Below are 22,218 nucleotides of genomic sequence, written 5' to 3'. Positions count from 1 at the left end.
AAAACAGCTCTTTTAAATTGTAAAATTTTTTGATCAAATAAATGCAGCCTTGGTGAGCAGAAGAGACTTCTTTAAAAAACATTCAAATCTTAGAACTCAAAAATGATTTGTTTTCAGACAGTTTGATCTATATATAGCCTATATATATATATAGTTTCAAGTTTGAGTAAGAAGTTCCAATAAATTTGGGGTTGTCTCTTTGCAAATGTCCTCGGGACACTTCATCATCATCCCTGTCGTGTGGAGTGGGGAGTGATATATAAACACAAGGCTGCTGATGGTGAGTGTGCTGGAGAGGAGCGTCAGAGCGGGACAGTGAGAGAGGCGATGTTCCGCTGCAGTCTGAGGGCCCGTCTGGCTCCGTGTCTGTCCGGACAGGTCAGAGATGCTCACACGGGACAGGTACCTGCTGTTAGAAAGGACAACTCTGCTGTACAGCCCTTCAATGAGATTCCCGGACAATGGAGGAACAGCGTGGCCAATCTCTACATGTTCTGGAGAATGGACGGCCTCAGGAATATCCACCGCATTATGCTGCACAATTTCAATAAATATGGTCCTATTTACAGGTAAAAAATACTCAATCATTAAGACTTGTTACATGGTAGTCTGTGCCATATACACAACAAGATTATTATACTTTTTCATAACATTTTCAGTTCAACACTAAGATTCAAACAAAACAAAATATCCAAAAAACATGCAGAGAGAAATTTGCAGTATTTTGTTTTTAACTACTAAGAAAATACAATATAATTACACATATATATTGTACAATACATATACAGTAGTATTACATATTTATTTTTTTAACATTTAGTGTGTGTAAAAATTTAAAAAAGTAAAAAAAATATGTATATAGAAGTTAATTGAAGTAAAAAAGTAAACACTCAAACATTTCTGTTGTGAAACAAACATTTTCTGTTGTGTTTTTATCTAAAATATTCTATAACATTTGTCCCTTTAAACACTGACAACTGGAAAAGTAATAGAATTGTATTGATGAAATAATTGTAATATTTTTAATTTTACTTTTTTTGTTATTTTATTCTGTAAAAATGAGTTTAATGACATAAAACGTCATAAAAAAAAAAAAAGTTGAGTGAACTTAATTTTTTTTACCAGCTTCATCAGATTTTTGAGTTTACTAAACTTATTTTTGTGCGAGATTCTCAAATTGTTGTTGTATAAACTTAAAACTACAAGTTGAGAAAACTCAAAAATCTGCTGAAGCTGGTTGCCTTAAAATTTTAAGTTGGCTCAACTTTTTGTTTTTGTTACAGTGTACTAAAGGTTATTCCATTTGATTTCCATTTAAAATAATAATATTGACATTTAAAACAATAAGACTTTTTAGTATTTTATTATAAAAACAAATTATATTTCGTGAGGATCTAAAGTTCATGTTTTTATTTTATTTCGTCACATAACAACAAAATGTTTTTTTGCTGATTAATAACAATTTTGCCCATGTTTCTTTTTTTACCTATATATTTTTATACCACGGCAGAAACACTGAACAAAAGACTTAATTTAGAAATTAAATTAAATAGTACATTAAAACAACTTAATTAATACATTTATATATTTTATTATATATTTCTATAATAAAAATTTTTACATTTAATTTTCTATTTACATTTTGCAAATACTACTACTACTACTACTAATAATAATAATTATAATAGAGTGTGAGGCCACTGACCCTTGTTCAAAAAAACCATACATTATAGTTGTAATGTAGCTGTACAATCAATCTGGACAGGGAAAAGGTTGGGTACTACGAGAGTGTGAACATCATCAAGCCTGAAGACGCTGCTGTCCTGTTCAAAGCTGAGGGTCATTATCCCAAGAGACTCAGGGTGGAAGCGTGGACCTCCTACAGGGACTACAGGAACCGCAAATATGGCGTCTTGCTCAAGTAGGCACTGTCTATCCATATCTGCTAGAAGCACACTTACTGGAACAGTAACACACATTGATTTGTTCCTGCAGAGACGGAGAGGACTGGAAATCCAACAGGATCGTTCTGAACAAGGAGGTGATTTCTCCAAAGGTGCAGGGGACCTTTGCGCCTCTGCTGGATGAGGTCAGTCAGGACTTTGTGGCGCGTGTCTATAAGAAGATCGAGAGGAGTGGACAGAATGAATGGACCACAGATCTGTCCCATGAGCTCTTCAAGTTTGCACTGGAATGTAAGCTTTCAGACAACTTTCTTATTTTAAATCGTATGTACACTGAAATGTGAAAAAGTGACTAGTATATATATAGAAAATGGATGTATTATGCATACATTCTGTAAAATATTTCAATTACTATCTAATATTTTAATATTTATTACATTATTATTACATTTTAATAATAATTACTCAATATAAAAAATAAACTATATAATACACTATTCTATTATATAATATATAATGTATGTATTTTTATGCACACATGTAAAATATTTCAATTACTATCTAATACTTTTATTACATTTTAATATTAATTATTCAATAATATTAAAAATACATTATATAATATACATTATGCATACATTTTGTAAAATATATTAATTACTACATATACTATTTTAATAATAATTATTAAATATTTACATTATATAACAATATTTACATTAAAACAGCTTACTGTGTAAATTTTAACAGCTGTTACTCGTCAGTTCTCCACTGTAATAAGGGAATTAAAAAAGGCATTTTCCATACTTAATAAACCAATTCATGATCTGAGACAGCAATATTTTTTCAAATATTAAAGAAATATGTTGGCCTTTGAGATTTGCATAAAATTTGACTGGAGATCATCATTCATTAGGGAAATTAAGATATATTTGAAGACATGACACTGTTGATGAAGTTTTTTTTTTTTTTTTTAACATAATTTACATAGATTTTTATAACAGAATTTTATAAATTTGATGTGTGTGTGTTTCTGTCAGCGGTGAGTCATGTGCTGTACGGTGAGCGTTTGGGTCTGCTGTTGGACTACATCGATCCAGACGCCCAGCACTTCATTGACTGCATCACCCTGATGTTTAAGACCACCACGCCCATGCTGTACGTCCCGCCGGCTCTGCTCCGCCACACCGGGGCCAAAGTCTGGAAGGACCACGTGGAGGCCTGGGATGGCATCTTTAACCAGGGTAACACCACACTGTTAATGAAACTCATGCTGGGGTTTTTGGCGGGAAAAACAGTTCCACTGATTTCTCATCCCTCAATGTGGTTTTCCAAAGCCGACCGATGTATCCAGACTATCTACAGACAGCTGAGGAAAAATCCAGATGCTGGTGAGAAATACCCTGGTGTGCTGGCCAGCCTCCTAATGCTGGACAAACTGTCCATCGAGGACATAAAGGCCAGCATCACGGAGCTGATGGCTGGCGGCGTGGACACGGTATGAGAAATAATCAACGCTAGAGGAAAAGTCCATTCGCAAATAATGCCATCATTTACTCACTCGCATGTCATTCCAAACCTGTATGACTTTCATTCTTCAGCTGAAAACAAAAGAAGATATTTTGAAGAATGTTGGTAACCAATTAGGTAGCCATTGACTTACAGTTGAGGTCAAAAATTTTACCAAAATAAGAGGGATCATACAAAATGCATGTTATTGTTTATTTAGTGCTGACCTGAATAACATATTTACTATACTGTATGATTTTGAGATTCATCTTTTCACACTGAGGACAACTGAGGGACTCGTATGCAACTATTACAGAAAGTTCAAACGCTCACTGATGCTCCAGAAGGAAAACCCATGCATTAAGAATTTGAAGATCAGGGTAAATTTAACTTATTTTGTCTTCTGGGAATCATGTAACTATCTTATTTAGCCTCTGAAGGGCAGTACTGAATGAAAAAATATGATATTTAGGCAAAATAAGAAAGATTTACACATCTCCATTCTGTACAAAAGTTTTCACACCCCGGCTCTTAATGCATGGGTTTTCCTTCTGGAGCATCAGTGAGCGTTTGAACCTTCTGTAATAGTTGTATATGAGTCCCTCAGTTGTCCTCAGTGTGAAGAGATGGATCTCAAAATCATACAGTTATTGTTAGAAAGGGTTCAAATACACAAAAATGCTGGAAAACCAAAGAATTTGTGGGAGCTGAAGAATTTTTCTGAAGAACAGCAGGCAGTTTAACTGTTCAGGACAAACAAGGGACTCATGAACAACTATCATTAAACAAAAAACACAGCTGTGGATCATTCAGGTAACAACACAGTATTAAGAATCAAGGGGATGTAAACTTTTGAACGGGGCCATTTTTATAAATTCAACTATTATTTTCTCTTGTGGACTACATGTAAACATCTTTTATGTGAAATATCCTATTCAGGTCAGTACTAAATAAACAATAACATGCATTTTGTATGATCCCTCTTATTTTGGGAAAATAATGAACATTTTGCAGATTCTGAAAGGGGGATGAAAACTTTTGACCTTAACTGTAAGTCAATGGCTACCGCTAACTATTTGGTTCCCAACATTCTTCAAAATATCTTGTGTGTTCAGCTGAAGAAAGAAACTCATGCAGTTTTGGAATGATGACAGAATTTTTTTGTGAACTATGCCTTTAATTGAAATATTTTTGTGCATCAGACGTCTATCACATTGTTGTGGACGCTCTATGAATTGGCGCGACATCCGGACCTGCAGGAGGAGATCCGGGCCGAAATCTCAGCCGCTCGTATCTCCTCTAAAGGAGACGTGGTGCAGATGCTCAAGATGGTTCCTCTGCTTAAAGGAACCTTGAAGGAAACTCTGAGGTACACGAACACTTTCTGTTCAACAATGGGTACTGATTTTTATTAAAACACATTTGAACTTTTGTCATTTTCTTCAAGTTAAAGTAAAATTCAAATCAAAACAAAAGCACGCACATCACTGGAAAAACTCTCAAACAGGGTGCTTGAAAAATATATTGAAAACTGAAAAAAAAATAGGCACACCTAGGCTCCAAATATACAAAAATTTAATAACAGATTATCACACAGGTGTTATTACATTTTTGTATTTTTGTAGCTTAGGTGTGCCAATATTTTTCTGTTTTCTTAAGGTAAAATGGTCTTGGAAACATTTTTACTATAAACTCTATACTGTTTAAAGGTTGGAGTCAGTAAGATTTTTTTTTCTTTTAAAATAAATTAACACTTCTATTCAGAAAAAATACATTAACTACAAATTTAAATGCATTTCTATTCAAATAAGTGCTGTTGTATTGAATGTTCTATTCAAAGAATCCTAAAAAACAAAACCCAAATGTATCACGTTTTCCTGCATTGAAAAAAATGAGTAATCTTTGAATAAAATGAGTACTCGAATAATCTTTATTTACTTTGAAAAATACTTTTACAGTTTGTTTGATAATAATAGATCAGCAGCATATCAGCATATTCAGTGTTAGGGAAAGTTACTTTTAAAAGTAATGCATTACAATATTGCGTTACTCAATAAAAAGTAACCAATTGCATTACTTAGTTACTTTTTATGGAAAGTAATGCATTACGTTACTTTTGCATTACTTTTTGTCACCTGAGCTGGACTTGCTTATTTGTTTTTAAAAACAAAAAAACCCAAAGTTATATTTTTGGTAAGGGCCCTTTCACACCAAAAGTGAAATTAATAAGCCTTAGCTTGAAGGAAGTGCCTCTATCTCTGTATTTAATGCGTTACCCTCTACACTGAGCATATTAGAATGATTTCTGAAGGATCATGAGGACTTTATTAGTTTACAAGGCCAAAAGTATCCATAGTTGAAGAAGCACCCACAAATAAAATAAAATATGACTAGCAGCTGGCTTTATGGTATCTAAAATCATTAACTCTCTTTTGAAGGTTACATCCTGTAGCAGTGAGTCTACAAAGATACATCACTGAAGACATTGTCCTTCAAAACTACCACATTCCAGCTGGGGTGAGTGTGAATTTGAGGATATTATACTGACAAAATACAGCTGTCTGTGTACCTGTTTTCATGGGTTCATCTGTCTGTGTGGATCAGACCTTAGTTCAGCTGGGTCTCTACGCTATGGGTCGTAATCACCGGATCTTCCCGCACCCGGAGCAGTACCGTCCCTCTCGCTGGCTCCGAACCCAGAGCCACTACTTCAGGAGCCTGGGCTTCGGTTTTGGTCCACGCCAGTGTCTGGGCCGTAGGATCGCAGAGAACGAGATGCAGATCTTCCTTATTCATGTATGTGGATGTCTAAAGGGAGGAACATCACATCCTCTATACTGGCAAAGTAACGTTGCATGGATTTTCTTTATATTGTGATTTTGACATCTTTATAGATGCTGGAGAACTTCAGGTTTGAGAAGCAGAGGCAGGTGGAGGCCAAGAGCACGTTTGAGCTCATCTTGCTGCCCGAGAAGCCCATCATCCTCACCATCAAACCGCTGAACGCCAGCAGATAGCAGAGCTGCAAACAGGAAATGATGTCAAAGACAGAACTGGAAGGAACACTGAGCTTTGAAGTCGGAAAACATTCAACTCTGATATGAAATGCCTGTCAAACGTTTGGACTCAATTTATGTTTCTCGTGACCTTAAAGGGACAGTTCACACAAAAATGAAAATTCTGTCATCGTTTACTCACCCTCATGTAGTTTCAAACCTGTATGAGTTTTTCTTCTTTGAAACATAGAAGATATTTTAAAGAATTTTGGGAACGCAGAGTCATTTTTAAAGTATCTGCTTTTCCACAGAAGAATAACACATTTTGGACTGACATGAAGGTGAGGGAATTATGAAAAAGTAAAAATATTTTGTGACTAAAAACTTTTCATAAGAGACTTTTCATTTTAATTTTTAAACAATTTTTTCTTAGCTACTCATTTGTTTCAAAGATTTGATGACTTTTCTATTATTATAATATTAGTATTAATAATAAAGAATGAGTATAGCAGGTGTGCCCAAATTTTTGACTGGTACTAAATGTCAAATAAAAAAAACAGAAAATAAAAACAAATAAATTCATATATATACCCAGTAGGGGTGGGAATCTTTTAGTATCTCACGATTCAATTCAAATCGATTCTTGGGGTCACGATTCGATTAAAAATCGATTCATGATTTTTCAATTTTTAATCCCGATTCACGATTTTTCATCAATTTTTTTGTGCACTGGACATCAAATGCACCAGTATTTTGATACAAAAACACGGGTAGTCCTGACTCAAGTAATCAGTGTTTCCTTTTAATATGAGATGGGAGGAAAAAATATATTTCAGTGCATTCTCTCGCAATTACAATACCAGTCAAAAGAAATAAATTACATTTTAAAATATATTTGAATAGAAAGCAGTTATTTTAAATAGTCAAAATATTTCACAATATTACTGCTTTTGCTGTATTTTGATACAAATAAATGCAGGCTTGGTGAACAGAAGGGAATTATTTAAAAAAAAAAAATACATTAAAAATCTTACTGTTCAAAAACTTTTGACTGGTAGTGTATATCGTTGAGTAATTATACTGTATATAAATTGTGGGCATCAGGGAGCCATTATTAATATGCAGGCCATTGAAATCTCATTTGAATGCACGCTCGCTTTTTACTTTCACTTTCGAGATTTTGCGATCACATGTACTGTGCACACTACAGAGCGGCAGTATTTACCACACATTTGACAAGATTACGTTCAGGATCTGCAAATCATCAGTCATCTCTCCTTACTCTGTTTATGTGGTAAGTGAAATTTTATGTAGGCCTACTGTAATGTAAAAGGCAACTGTAAGCAAGCGGCTAACCATGTCCCTTTCCGTAGAACGCATTGCTCATTTCTGTGCTTTTCCGAATAGCAGTTTTTTGTTCCGACAACATCATGTTATTATTATTATTATTATGATGTTAACAAGAAAATCAGTTTTTGAAATTTGTGAATCGATGCGAATCGTTAGAAGACTGAATCGCGATTCAAATGTAAATCGATTTTTTACCCCACCCCTAATATACAGTATATAATATAAAAATGACTTGTAAAAATATTCTGCAATGTTTGAATTAATAAAATAAAATAAAAATTACATTACTATAAATTTAATTTACTAACACTGATGGGATGTGGTCACTTAAGAGGTTCCAGTTGCCTGTGTTGAGCATGTCCCAATACAGAATCAGTCGCACTTTTCTGTTAGGAAATAAAAAAAGAATGACTTCTTGAATAGATGATACCATTAGCATAGTATATTTCAATCATGTCAACTCTCGAAACAGTAGCAGCATGTTGATGGATGTGATAATGTTAATTTATTTGGTCTTGGCTGACTAGATCTGCTACACATGCAAGAATAGGCTTGCTACTGCTGGTAGATACATAGACATGTTGCTGTGAGCAAGTAAGATTTACTGCTGTGAATAGGCATACATAAATCCAGTAGCAGATCTAGACAGGTGGTGCTGGGGGAGGTGGATGGTTTCAGAGGAACACTGATAGTGTTGCAGGACGAGCTTACAGTGAACAACATGTTAATTAAATGCTAAGAAAGGACAATCATTGGATGCAGAATCAGACAATCAGACCAATCAGCTTGTGCCATGTACAGTGTATTCCTAGGTTAAACAATCAATAATAATAATAATTAAACTTTCAAATGCACACAGCAATCATACTCACCACGGGTAGATCAAGAAGAATCATGGTTGATGTTCCAGCAAATCCATGTTCATATTCACTGAGTCTGGTCAACATCTCTTGTTTCTCTTTCCCCCACTGTCTGGAGTTTTCTTTCAGCTGCATCAGATGACCACAAATACATGATTTACTATAATTTATTGTGTTGACTGGAGTGTCTTATACATACATTCTGTGGAGCTACACTGGAAAAACTATGATAACTTTACTTGAATTTGTTTTAAAAAGCAGCTAGTGTAAATTTGACCTCTGTGTTAAAAAAATGAAGTGATGTATGAGAATTATTGGGAAAAGAAAGTACAAACGAGAAAAATCACTGTTCAGACTTGAACGTTGATCACCGACATTATCACTACAGCTCAAGAGTGCTTGCATCAACCACTGCACCACAGCCCTGACCCATAATGAAGTGAAATGTCTTCTGACAGCATTAAAGATCAAACCTGTTGTTCCAGTGTCTGGATTCGACCCTTGGCTCTCGCCAGCTGTGTCAGTAACTCCAACTTCTCACTGTCTGAGAAAGGCTGATGGGTCTGATATCAGAAGCATTAATAAAATAAAGAGTGTTGTTCATGCAGCATATTTGAGGTGTAATTAGAGGTGGTCTCAGGTTTACCTGCACAGGCTGCTGAATGATGACAGGTGGCGGTAGATTACGCAGTCTGTGCAGCTCTTCTCTGAGTCGAGAGTTTTCTGCCGCCAGCACAGACTCGATTTCACTCCTCTTGAGCTCCTCTGCATCTACAGGTGCTGGTCATATAATTAGAATATCATCAAAAAGTTGATTTATTTCACTAATTCCATTCAAAAAGTGAAACTTGTATATTATATTCATTCATTACACACAGACTAATATATTTCAAATGTTTATTTCTTTTAATTTTGATGATTAGAGCTTACAGTTCATGAAAGTCAAAAATCAGTATCTCAAAATATTAGAATATTTACATTTGAGTTTGAATAAATGACCATCCCTACAGTATAAATTCTGGGTATCTCTTGTTCTTTGAAACCACAATAATGGGGAAGACTGCTGACTTGGCAATGATCCAGAAGACGAACATTGACACCCTCCACAAAGAGGGTAAGTCACAGAAGGTCATTACTGAAAGGTGTGGCTGTTTACAGAGTGCTGTATCAAAGCATATTAAATGCAAAGTTGACTGGAAGGAAGAATTTGGGTAGGAAAAGGTGCACAAGCAACAGGGATGACCGCAAGCTTGAGAATACAGTCAAGCAAAGCCGATTCAAACACTTGGGAGAGCTTCACAAGGAGAGAACTGAAGCTGGAGTCAGTGCATCAAGAGACACCACGCTCAGACATCTTCAGGAAAAGGGCTACCAAGCCACTTCTGAACCAGAGACAACGTCAGAAGCATCTTACCTGGGCTGTGGAGAAAAAGAACTGGACTGTTGCTCAGTGGTCCAAAGTCCTCTTTTCAGATGAAAGTAAATTTTACATTTCATTTGGAAATCAAGGTCCCAGAGTCTGAAGGAAGAGTGGAGAGGCACAGAATCCATGTTGCTTGAAGTCCAGTGTGAAGTTTCCACAGTCAGTGATGATTTGGGCTGCCGTGTCATCTGCTGGTGTTGGTCCACTGTGTTTTCTGAAGTCCACAGTCAACGCAGCCATCTACCAGGAAACTATAGAGCACTTCATGCTTCCTTCTGTTGACAAGCTTTATGGAGATGCTGATTTCATTTTCCAGCAGGACTTGGCACCTGCCCACACTGCCAAAGGTACCAAAAGCTGGTTCAATGACCATAGTGTTACTGTGCTTGATTGGCCAGCAAACTCGCCTGACCTGAGCCCCATAGAGAATCTGTGGGGTATTGTGAAGAGGAAGATGAGAGACACCAGACCCAACAATGCAGATGAGCTGAAGGCCACTATCAGAGCAACCTGGGCTCTCATAACACCTGAGCAGTGCCACAGACTGATCGACTCCATGCCACGCCGCATTGCTGCAGTAATTCAGCCAAAAGGAGCCCCAACTAAGTATTGAGTGCTGTACATGCTCATACTTTTCATTTTCATACTTTTCAGTTGGCCAAGATTTCTAAAAATCCTTTCTTTGTATTGGTCTTAAGTAATATTCTAATATTTTGAGATACTGATTTTTGACTTTCATGAGCTGTAAGCTCTAATCATCAAAATTAAAAGAAATAAACATTTGAAATATATCAGTCTGTGTGTAATGAATGAATATAATATACAAGTTTCACTTTTTGAATGGAATTAGTGAAATAAATCAACTTTTTGATGACATTCTAATTATATGACCAGCACCTGTATATACAAACACGGCACGTTTACCTGTCAGTCATTTTTTTGTGCTTTTGACAATTTGTATTGCTAAATATAATAGAATGAGGACAAGAAATTATGGAAAGAGAGAGTAGAAATGTAATTAGGGCATGATGCAGGCCAGAATCAAACCCAGATTTCCAGGATGAGCACCACAACCACTTAGGCATGACTCTGAAAACTAAAGCTGAAACTGAGTTAATATGGTTTCACCAAAAGTAGGTGTGAAGACGCACACCTTCATGTTTTTCGGCTGCTTTCTTCTTTTCTGAATTCTCCTTATTTCTTTCCTTCGGTTTTGCATCCAATATTTTCTCCATCTTCTCAATGACCTGCTCAGTAAATTAAAACAAATACAACACAATTTATTTTAGATACTTGCTAGATATGTAAAGGAATAGTTCAAACAACCATTCCTTTAAGTAATCAAGCACATGCAAGATTTTTTTTTCATGCACCCCATAAGTGAGCAAAGCAGAAGTAAATATATTTAGTGAAAAATAATAAATTTTTATTGAATTTATTATTATTATTATTATTACAGAAAGCTGTCAAATGACATGGTTTAAACCATTTGAGTTAATTGAGTTAGTTTAAACCATGGATTAATTTCATGCAACCTGTATGTTTTTTTTTTTAAGAGTTTGAATGTTTTGGACCCCACTGACTTTCCTTACATGATTATATTCATTATCTTCTTTATATTTTATAAAGAATATATCTTTTTTTTCTTTTTCTTTTTTTCTTAATAGAACATCATGAAGGTTTTGGAATGCAGTGTTCTAAACTAAAACTATAAAAAAATATATAATAAAAAAATTAAAATAAAATAGAAATATTTAAAATAATAAATAAATAAAATAGAAGAAAAAAAAAACGTATATATAGCAAAATATATAATAAATGTTTCCTTGGCAACTAACTAAATTTTTAACTAAGTTCCAAAATTACTAAAACTGAAATACAGAAATACTAAAAACTAAAAATGACAGAAGCACATAATGAAATTACTAAAACTAAAATTAAAGCTGAATATATATAAAGGTGAATTCAAAATACGAATAAATATTATAATAGGATATAAATAATCCAAAAATAACACCATTGAATTACATTGGAATGACAGAATATTATTTTTTTGGGTGAATTATTCTTTTTTCCCAAACTCGTGAAATTGGCTGCTCTGATCGGGACGATCAAACAAACAGAGAAGTGTATTTATGGCTTGATTGTTTGGTAGTCCAAATAAACAACAACAACAACATGTTGTACAGAACAGCTAAATACCTTTTCCTGTTGGCGAACTGTATCCTCCAGTGCAGATATTTTACCACTCCGGGCCTGATATTTCTTTAGCACAGCCTGCTGCTGTTGATGTGCTCTTTGCAGCTGGACAAACTCTTTCTCAATATCGTTCTTCTGCAATAATTCAAGTAAAGAGCTAAAACTCTGCACACAGACCTAATGAGTTCATGCAGTGGGTTAACTCAATTGCCAGGGGTCTATTGAGACTCATGCTTGCCTTTTTTTCAGCTTTGTATCAAATGCAACAAGCAATATGCCATGCGGTCTGGAGACAAATTCAATGATCTGATCCAATCAATGATCTTGGGAGGAAACCATTAATGCATTTGATACAGCATTTCCTTACTGCCAGCAAACATCACAAATGTATGCCAGTCAATGGACCCCTTGAGCTTCAAAAAGGAAACACACTGTCTCTGAGCACTGCTGCTGCTGTTATTAAAAACTTTTAATGATCTGAGGGAAAGCGGCCTTGATTGACCCACCCTGATGAGCTCGTTTTGAAGCTGTTGGATTTTGTCCTTCTGGGCGGCTGCTTTGCTGCTTTCACTGGACAGCTTGAACTTCAGAGAGGCTGCAAAAAAGTGCCATGGAAAATTAATGAGCGCTTAATGAACCAGCAAACAATAAAAACTATATTTAAGATCTAAGGTATATATATTTGAACCAGCAAACAATAAAAACACAGTTATGAGTATATATACATATACTGTATATATATATATACATATATAGGGTAGAATGGGGGAAAACGCCCCCCTACTGTTTTTCCCAAAATAACCACAAGATAAAGTCAAGATACATTTTTATTGTAACTATGGACTACATTGACGAGAGTGATGTAGAAGTTTTCACTATGAAGCTTACACTGGTGATGTACTTGAGAGAAAACAGATTTCACTGTAAATTATCTAATTTTCAGAAGTAAGAAAAAAAAGTGTTTTAAAGCTTGTTGTTTTGTAGAACATCACAGTTATATATGATATGAGAGCAGTAGGCCTGTAGATAGAGAGTACGTGTAATTTAATAAAAATATAATTATATTTTCAGAATGACATAATTTTGTACTCAAACATAGTCTGTGGGTTAAAACGCCCCGCGCAATTGAGTCTTCCATTTGTGAATAATCGCACCAACTGTAGTCACCTGCTCACCAAGCTGCTTGGCGATGGTCTTGTAGCCCATTCCAGCCTTGTGTATATCTAGAATCTTGTCCCTGACATCCTTGGGCAGCTCTTTGGTCTTGATTGATTGATTGCTTCTGTGGACAGGTGTCTTTTATACAGGTTATACACTCCCTTTAAGAGAGTGTTCCTAATCTCAGCTCCTTACCTGTATAAAAGACACCTGGGAGCCAGAAATCTTGCTGATTGATAGGGGATCAAATACTTATTTAACTCATTAAAATGCAAATCAATTTATAACTTTTTTGAAATGCGTTTTTCTGGATTTTTTTTTTTTTTTTATTCTGTCTCTCACTGTTCAAATAAACCTACCATTAAAATTATAGACTGATCATTTCTTTGGCAGTGGGCAAAAGTACAAAATCAGCAGGGGATCAAATAATTTTTTTCCCCCACTATATATATAATCTATTAATATTAATATGAATAAAATTTATATTCATTGTTATATTTTAATATTTTATTATATTAAAATGTACTTATTGAAATATATTAATACAAAAGTTAATATAAAAGATGAAAGACGAATTCTGAGCTCAGCTTAGTCAAAATCTGTTTTAAAAGCTTTCTGAAGACAGCAAAAACACCAACCAATAGTGTGACCATGACACTGTGGAGCTATTTTTGTAGAAAACATTCTCGACATTATCTAAACCCCTGAAAGCCAAGCAAATTTAAAATTAAGGCCTGCATTTGCTTTGAAGGCCTCAAAGGTCTTTGACGTGTCCTTTAAGCGGAGCCTTGTGTTTGTGTGTGTGTGTGTGTGTGTGTGTGTGTGTGTGTGTGTGAGGGACGCAAACTGTCCTTCAGCAGATAAGGCAGTAAGTGCTTATCAGATTCCCTTCGCTAAATGAGAAGTCTTATCAATCCTCAGCACGGCTCAGTGACGACATGACACCTGTGTAAATCACGCTCACAACTTTTAACATCTGAAATGTGATACTCCAATAGGTACTTCCCAACGTGAGCATAACTTTTGTCTGATGGGCTTTAATTATTTCTGCATGTACAAATGTACATCCATAATATCAGTATGAGAAACAGTGGTGTTCCAAGCAAGCTAACTACTGCTTATATGTACTTTTACGTAGTAATCTTTGGCACGTATTTTGTTAGCTTGTAATACCGACATGAATAATACACCAAATCATGTGCTGGAAACCATTCAGAGCACCTTAGTGAACGCATCAGTGGTGTCTATTTCTAATACTATTAAGAACTAATCAGAGTGTAACTTGTGTTAAGGAAACTATTGATACTTCAAATCATGTGCTAAAACCTGCTCAAAACACCTTACTTACCATTAAGTATTAATCTTTAGAGTGTAATTTGTTAGCTTGTGCTATAGACATGAATGATACCTAAAATCTCGCCTTAACAGAGTTTGCTAAGTAAGCTAACTACTGCTAATATTTACAGTTAAGTATTAACATTCAGTTTGTAATTTCTACATTCATGCTGCAGACATGAAAACCTCAACGCACACACTAAAAATCATTAACACCTTCGCTAAGATTGCTAAGCTACTATACTATTTCACATTATCATTAATCTTCAGAGCGTAATTTGTTTGTTTGTGCTACATGATACCTCAAATCATGCGCTAAAAACCGCTAACCCTAACTTTTGCTAAGCAATAACTATTGCTAATACTTACCATTAGGGCCTTAGTACTGATCTTCAGAGCATCATTTGTTAGTTGTGTTGACATGAATGATCCCTCAAATTATTAGCCAATCATTGCACCTTAGCATTGTTTCCTAAACAAGCTAACTATTGCTAATACTTACCGTTGAGTAGCCTACTCAAAGTATTATTTAGTTTGTGATACATGAATAATACTGAAAACCTTAGCAGTGTTTGCTAAGCAAACTATTATTAATACTTATTTTTAAATATTAATATACAGAGTAGGTTTTTTTAGTTTGTGCTAGGAACTTGCTAGCATAGTGGCGGCAAGTTTTGAAAATGTAAAAATTTAATAAATTATGGGATGATTATGCAAAGAAAACAATTGACTGGTTGCCAGCTAGTTAATATTGGTGGTGGTAAAAGTTTACTAAATGGGCTGAAGAAAAGGCAGCATTAGCTGTAATCAGCTGAGGTGTGTATGCATTAGAACAAGGCCTTGACTAGATTATAGTGGGAGGAATTATACCGATCCGGTCAGCCATCTCGCTCTTGGTCATGACGTCAGTGTCGGTGTCGTCCAGCAGGCTGCGGCCCAGGTCCTGATGTAGAGACAGATCCCGCCGCAGCTGACTGTTCTCAGACTCCAGTGCGCTCACCTGAGAGCGCAGCGCCAGGATGTCATCCGCCATCTTATGCATCGCCGCACGATAGTTTTCCAGCTCCTGCAGGAGAAATAAAAATGGATTTGTACAGACAATATGACCTGCAAATATGGATTTCAATTACTTTCCATTTATGAGTTTCCAATAAGTAGGCTATATAGCTATACAAACCTAGCTCTAGAAAATATGATGTTATCAGATGGAGATAGCATGGTACTTTGGTATAGGCCTAGACCACAGTTTTTTTTTTTTTTTCTTCCAGTTTTGTACTCAAGATGGATCAAAGATCTTGTAATTTGGTGTTTATCTTAACATTGATTTTTCTAAAGATTAGAACAATATATTTTGTAATCATCATCAATTATTAATTCATCCTGACAATGTATGAATGCATTCATACTCAAAATTCATTAATAAAGGGCCACAAGTGGTGCTAAGGGTCTGCAAAAAATAAAATAAAAATAATAATAATAAATAAATAAAAGAAAATATATATGGATCTCAAAAGTTATTTTAAATATTTTTAATAATTGAATAATTATAATAAGAATAACTGTATTCTTTTAATAAATAAATTTAATAAAAATGACATATTTTCCTTAATATTTTAACAATTTAGTACAATGTCAATTTAAAAGCCAGTTATTTCATTTTGGAAACATTTATTTAATTCTGTAATGTAAATGTAATATCTTTCTTGCACAAGAATATGATGGTGTAAGCTGGTCTCCCAGCTAAAGAAGTGGTTAAAACCCCTCTAAACCAGCAATGACTAGTCTGGAAGCTAAAACCAGCCAACCAGTTTAGGCTGGTCTTAGCAGGTAATTTTTTTTTTGTAAAATTTTTTAGCAGACCCCCAGCACCACTTGTGTCTCTCTCCAGCAGGGGGAGTATAAATGAATTTGTATAGGCCTACATAAAATATAGCTGCTTTTATATCTTAGTAAGGGTGTAGGAACAGGAGGAGATCATCATATTTAAGGGTCATTGGCATCAACAAGTTTAAAGATCCATCCTGTACTCATTTGACCATTAATAGACCTTAATCAGGCTTGGTTATGGTTAGGGTTAAGGTCTATGCAAAGAGTGATAGTTGCAGTTTGCTGCCACAAGGTGGAATCAAAGTCACATGTGTTCAGTCTGGATGCTGAGGGCTTCAGAGCGCCAAAACAGGCTTAACATCAGCCTGTGTGTATGCGACATTTGTCTGAACTGATCTAATTAACATTCATTTGAATGCTTTGCTTAAACCATTTAATCATTTTAAAAGCCAAGACAAATAAACTGTTACTTTTAAAGTGTGGTTGGGTTGAAACAGCCGCTGTCACACAGTCAGTCAGTCGCTTTGCTGTAGAGCTAGTACAAAGTAATCAATCCTCGGGCTCCAGTTTCTGGCAGATACTGAAACCTCAGTGAGAACTGGGTACACACAGAGGATATATACAGGGATTACGATGAAATCCACCAAGTGAAAGGTATTTTCTTCCAGAATCCCTTTTCTGAAACTGCTGGACATTGATCAAAAAGTGCAGGCGGCAGACAGTGTCGCCTAAAATAAAGCTAGACAGAGCTAAAATTATACCCTTGTGAAAAAAAGTAATGTAATTTATTTAGTAATTGTACTGAATGTGTACTTGAAGTGTACCTCAACCCTTAAATAACCATGGTTTTGCTACCAAAAAAACCCCCCACGGTAACCACAAATTAACCGTGGTTTTGCTACACTAACTATAGTTTAACCATGGTATTTGTTGTAAAACTGTGGTTATACAAATGGTAATCAATATGCCAAAAAAAAAACATACTACATTTTTAATAAAACCATGGTTAATTTTCATAAGGGAAATCTTAAAAGTATATTTTTAAAAACTGTACTTGCATATAGAAAGCCACTTAAATGTACTTTAAGAGACACACTTTCGCGACACACTTAAGTATGCTTCCTAACACACTTAAGTACACTTTTAAAAAATGTAATTGTGCTTTAAAGAAGTAAACTTATTTTGATTGGTTTACTAACATACTAAAACACATTGATTATCATTTTAAATGTTATTTTAAATTATAATTTTAAGTGTTATTAAATGCATGACATACAAATTTGAACAGAAATTACATGAAAGTATAATTCCGTTTACTGTAAATGTTTGTCAGTACATTCGGCAGGACACCTTAACAATATTTCTAAGACAATAAAGTAAATATGTACTTATGTCCTACTTAAGTATTTCAAAAAGCACTCTTAAGTTTAAATATTTGCATTTAATATAAATTTAAACTCTAATACATATCATGCAATTAAGTGTCTGAAAACATTACATTTAGTTCCCCACTTAAGTATATTATTTCCATAATAAGTACTCTTTTTAAAAGTATGCTTACACTAAGTATTTTCTTTTTCACAAGGGTACTTACACAATTAGGCTGAATGGGTCACTTTGGCACGTCTAATTTGTCGACATGTCTTGTTTTGAATAGTTCATTCTATAGCACTGAACAATAGCATTGAGACATTAGCATATTACTAAACAGACAGCAGACCAGGGGCATTGTGGGATGTACCACAATCCAGGCCTCCTTTTATGCCATTGTGTTAGTCGTATGTCGCACGTCATGTAACATGCCACGAGGCGTCTGCTTTTTGCTCAGGGTCACTGTGTGCAGGAAGGGGGTCCGTCGGAGAGTCACATGGGGGGTCGGGTGTGCAGAAACGGGAGGGGTGGGAGAGGGACCATTTGGGCGATTCCAATCTGGGCCAGTGTGCTTGTGGCTCCCTGGGGTCGTCTGAAAGAAATTGAGCGCTTAATTGAAAGGGCACACATGCAAGGTGAGAATGATGATCGGTGATGAGATGGGGCCCAAGGAGGGGACGAGACGGAGGGAATCATCTCAACCCAATGAAAGAGTGAATGGAGAGAGAGATTGGTCCCTGCAGACCATCCGTAGTCTGTACTGTTGCTCCAAACAATCACATTATAAAAGCACATATGGCCGTCCTCTCTCTCTTTGTTTCTCTGCGAGATGATTCGCAATGATTCAGTCATGATGAGAAAAGAAAAGCCAATACAGTCTTTCCATTTCAACAGACCTGAGTAGACATATAAAGGTCGCCTTGAGATGGTCCTCAGGGATTTTATTTGAATTTCTGTGGTGTGAATATTCATAAAGAATAACAACAGAATAAAGTATACTTTGTTTTATGTGTACGCTCGGATAAATATCATTATCAGCACAGTATATTTTTCTAACCGCGCATACTCTTTATGCTTAGCTAGCTTATGCACTTTGTGCTAATTGATCTGTCCACAAGGTGGCAACACATCAAAAAAGCAATGAAAGAGGTGGAACAATAATAACAAACTACTAGTCTCGTGTAGCCAGACCTTCAGACTGACAGCTGAAGGTCTGGAATCCATAGCAGCTTTCTTTGGCCAAGGCCCGCCCATGTTACCGTTTGACTGACATGTCAAACAACCAATCACAGTTCGTTTCGTTCAGTGTCACGTTTCGGGGCGTGGAAATGTTGCCACAATAACAGACCGGTGTGTAAAACTCTCGGACGTTAAATTTATTTACGCAAACTTTTAATATTTCTAATACTTTTGAAAATTCAACGTTTAGTTGATCGTGATAAGCGCTCGTCGTCGACGGCTTTCTTCTTTCGTGAGGGGGTTTGGCGTCACGGCGTCTTTGTTTCCAGGCGGAACGTTAAAGAACGCAACACACACGTCTCCCGGAAATCCTGTATAATTCAACCAATCCGATGAAGACTTCGAAACCCCCGAAGTGTTTCTACTTTTGTGTGCCATATGCATCAGACGTTCAGCCAACGGTCCGTTAGGCTGAGCCTAACAAACTACTGGAGATGCAACAACAATAGACACCTGCTTTGACGAACGACTGTGAGAATCAGTTGAGAGATTCTTTTTATTCTCTATTTTAATTAGTACAAAGACATTTTTATCGCTCATAACTTCTGAAGCGAAATAAAGCAAACACTGAGCGAGAATTAAACTTTCTAGTGTGCACATGTTGAGCACCTGTGTTTGCGCACATTATCAAGTGGAGTATACTTTGAAGGGCTATGCATTTAGAATACGTTAAGTGTTCACGTCAAAAATGAAGGATACTTTGGTTCACGTCAAAAATTTACATTTTCTGAAAATTTCTCACCCTATGGACATCAAATACAGTATATAGATGAGTTTGTTTCTTCACTGAAACAGATTTGGAGAAATTTAGCAGTACATCACTTGCTCACCAATGGATGCTCTGCAGTGAATGGGTGCCGTCAGAACGATAGTCCAAACAGCTGATAAAAACATCACAATAATCCACAAGTAATCCACACCACTCCAGTCCATCAGTTGACATCTTGTGAAACCAAAATCTGCATGTCTGTAACCAACAAATCCATTATAAAGACGCTTTTAACTTAAAACCGTTGCTTCTGGGCAAAATAAAAGTCCTCTTCATCTCATCTGAATCAGGAGAGAAATCTGCAAAGCACTGTTTACAAGTGAAACCAGTCCAAAACTGTCCTAAACAAATATGTCCGTAGATTTTGATTTGACTTTTTCACTGGAGGAGCGTCATTTTAGATTATGGACTTTTAGCCAAAAGTGATGATTTGAAGCTAAAAAAAAATGCCTTAATGGTGGATTTTTATAAACACAGCATTTCACTTCACAAGACATTTATTGATAGACTGGAGTGGTGTGGATTACTTGTGGATTATGGTGTTGTTTTATCAGCTGTTTGGCCTCTGACGGCACCCATTCACTGCAGAGGATCCATTGGTGAGCAAGTGATGTAATGCTACATTTCTCCAAATCTGCTCTGATGTAGAAACAAACTTGTCTACATCGTAGATGGCCTGAGGGTGAGTACATTTTCAGTAAATTTTCATTTTTAGGTGAACTATTCCTTTAAGAAAGTAAATAAAAGAATGAAAGTCTTTTTTAGGAAACACAGAACTTCTGGGAAACTTCTTTAGCAGTAACACGCATAACAGAAATCTACAGTTTAGTTACTCACTTTAGTTTGATGTTCAGTGACTTCACCTACATGAGGGTCATCTTCGAAATCAGGCATTGGTGGACTGAAAAGGAAGTATTTACAGCAAAAAATTAAAAATAAAATAAAGCAATTATAGGTTCAAACCAAGCCAAGAACTGTTGATAACTGTAGCAAACATCAAGTGCTACTCGTTTACCTTTTAAATGGTGAATGAACATCAAACGTTCGGTTGAGCTGAGACTTTGACTTCTTCTGCGGTACAGATTCTGTCCTGGTCTGAGTTTTAGGCTTTTTGAGGAGGTGAAGATACTCCGGCAGGATCTTTGAGAGAGCGTCATGTGACGGTAAATCATAGGAATCCCTTTCCATCTGAGAAACAAACAAACAGTATGTTTAATAACAGATTCTGAGAAAAAGCAGTAGCGACAGCTGTACATCAGGCCATTTCAACAATATGGTTGGTATACAGGTTACCTGTGCGCTCGCAGGTTCATTCGGTGGTTTCTCTGAGTTCTGCATGAGGCTGGATGGTTCACAGCTCTTGGCAGGAATATTAAACAGCTGAATGAATGGCTGGATGAAGTGACAGCTCTGACTATGTTAGCAACCTGGCTTTGGGTTTCCACAACACAAATCCTGCCTGGCAACTTTATAGTTGCTAAACAGAAAGCATTTATGCAGATACAGGTGTCAGTATAAAGTCAAACACCACTTGTATTGCATTCAAATTTTAAATGTTTGAATTTTAATTTGCTTTCTAGCTGTTTTGTGCTAAAAGAACACCATCCTGTTTCCTGAAAGGCCGTGATAGATCGATACTGCAGATGGTCTGGTCTGAGATTGATGAGCAGCGAGTGCTAATGGTTTATGCTCATGCTGTGAGGAGCTTGTTTCTTATTCTGCGAGTGGCTGTCAGCTCAGCACGACACCTGTACGCCTCCAAATACAATGTGTTCCTCTCCCCACGCCAAAGGTTACTGCGTATTAATATTCATTAAGCAGAGCCATGAATCATTAGACAATCATCTGACACCACTGAACTCTGAATATTGTTTTTCTTTAAAGGACATAATGGAAATAAGGGTTTTCTGATACTATTGTAGGCCGAAAAAGCAGGTTAATCAGGATATGATGTCAGAACCAGGAGGAAATTAACACACTGTAGGGTTAGCCAGTCATAGCGTAGGTTATATATTTATTATATATATATATATATATATATTTTTTATATATATATATATATATTATATTTATATAAATTAATTATTACATAAAACACTTTTTATTTTTAGAAGATAAAAATAAATTTCTTATTAACACATTTCTTATTATTATCAACATTGAAAACACTTGTACTGCTCAATATGTATATATATATATATAATTCATATAAATGTATTTCAATTAAAATGATACATTTTAAATTATAAACTTATAAAATTTAATTTATATTAATATT

At 35.6% G+C, this 22,218-nt stretch overlaps 2 protein-coding genes across 4 annotated transcripts; one reads left to right on the top strand and one right to left on the bottom strand.

The window, feature by feature from the left end:
• Positions 1-241: 241 nt before the first annotated feature.
• Positions 242-8,048, top strand: LOC131534851 (cholesterol side-chain cleavage enzyme, mitochondrial-like). The gene is made up of 9 exons (XM_058767931.1): positions 242-569; positions 1,766-1,921; positions 1,996-2,195; positions 2,945-3,148; positions 3,242-3,402; positions 4,616-4,782; positions 5,852-5,930; positions 6,018-6,209; positions 6,308-8,048. Exons 1-9 carry the CDS (start codon positions 328-330, stop codon positions 6,428-6,430), a joined length of 1,524 nt encoding a protein of 507 aa, XP_058623914.1. The 5' UTR covers positions 242-327; the 3' UTR covers positions 6,431-8,048.
• On the bottom strand, positions 6,295-21,420 carry ccdc33 (coiled-coil domain containing 33). Of its 3 annotated transcripts, none has more exons than XM_058767932.1 (12): positions 21,234-21,419; positions 20,956-21,128; positions 20,778-20,841; positions 15,605-15,800; positions 12,748-12,836; positions 12,245-12,376; positions 11,196-11,292; positions 9,266-9,399; positions 9,093-9,182; positions 8,632-8,748; positions 8,068-8,145; positions 6,295-6,435 (listed from the first exon to the last, which is right to left on the bottom strand). In XM_058767932.1, exons 1-11 carry the CDS (start codon positions 21,276-21,278, stop codon positions 8,083-8,085), a joined length of 1,200 nt encoding a protein of 399 aa, XP_058623915.1. In that variant the 5' UTR covers positions 21,279-21,419; the 3' UTR covers positions 6,295-6,435; positions 8,068-8,082. The 3 variants fall into 3 exon arrangements, with proteins under 3 accessions (XP_058623915.1, XP_058623917.1, XP_058623916.1); XM_058767934.1 differs by having other exon boundaries at positions 11,196-11,289; positions 21,234-21,416; XM_058767933.1 differs by having other exon boundaries at positions 6,388-6,435; positions 8,064-8,145; positions 21,234-21,420.
• Positions 21,421-22,218: the final 798 nt, after the last annotated feature.

Source organism: Onychostoma macrolepis, chromosome 25 (assembly GCF_012432095.1).
Source record: "Onychostoma macrolepis isolate SWU-2019 chromosome 25, ASM1243209v1, whole genome shotgun sequence".
Lineage (NCBI taxonomy): Eukaryota > Metazoa > Chordata > Actinopteri > Cypriniformes > Cyprinidae > Onychostoma > Onychostoma macrolepis.
Note: the sequence above shows the minus strand (reverse complement) of the source record. Positions and strands in the feature narration are given on the sequence as shown.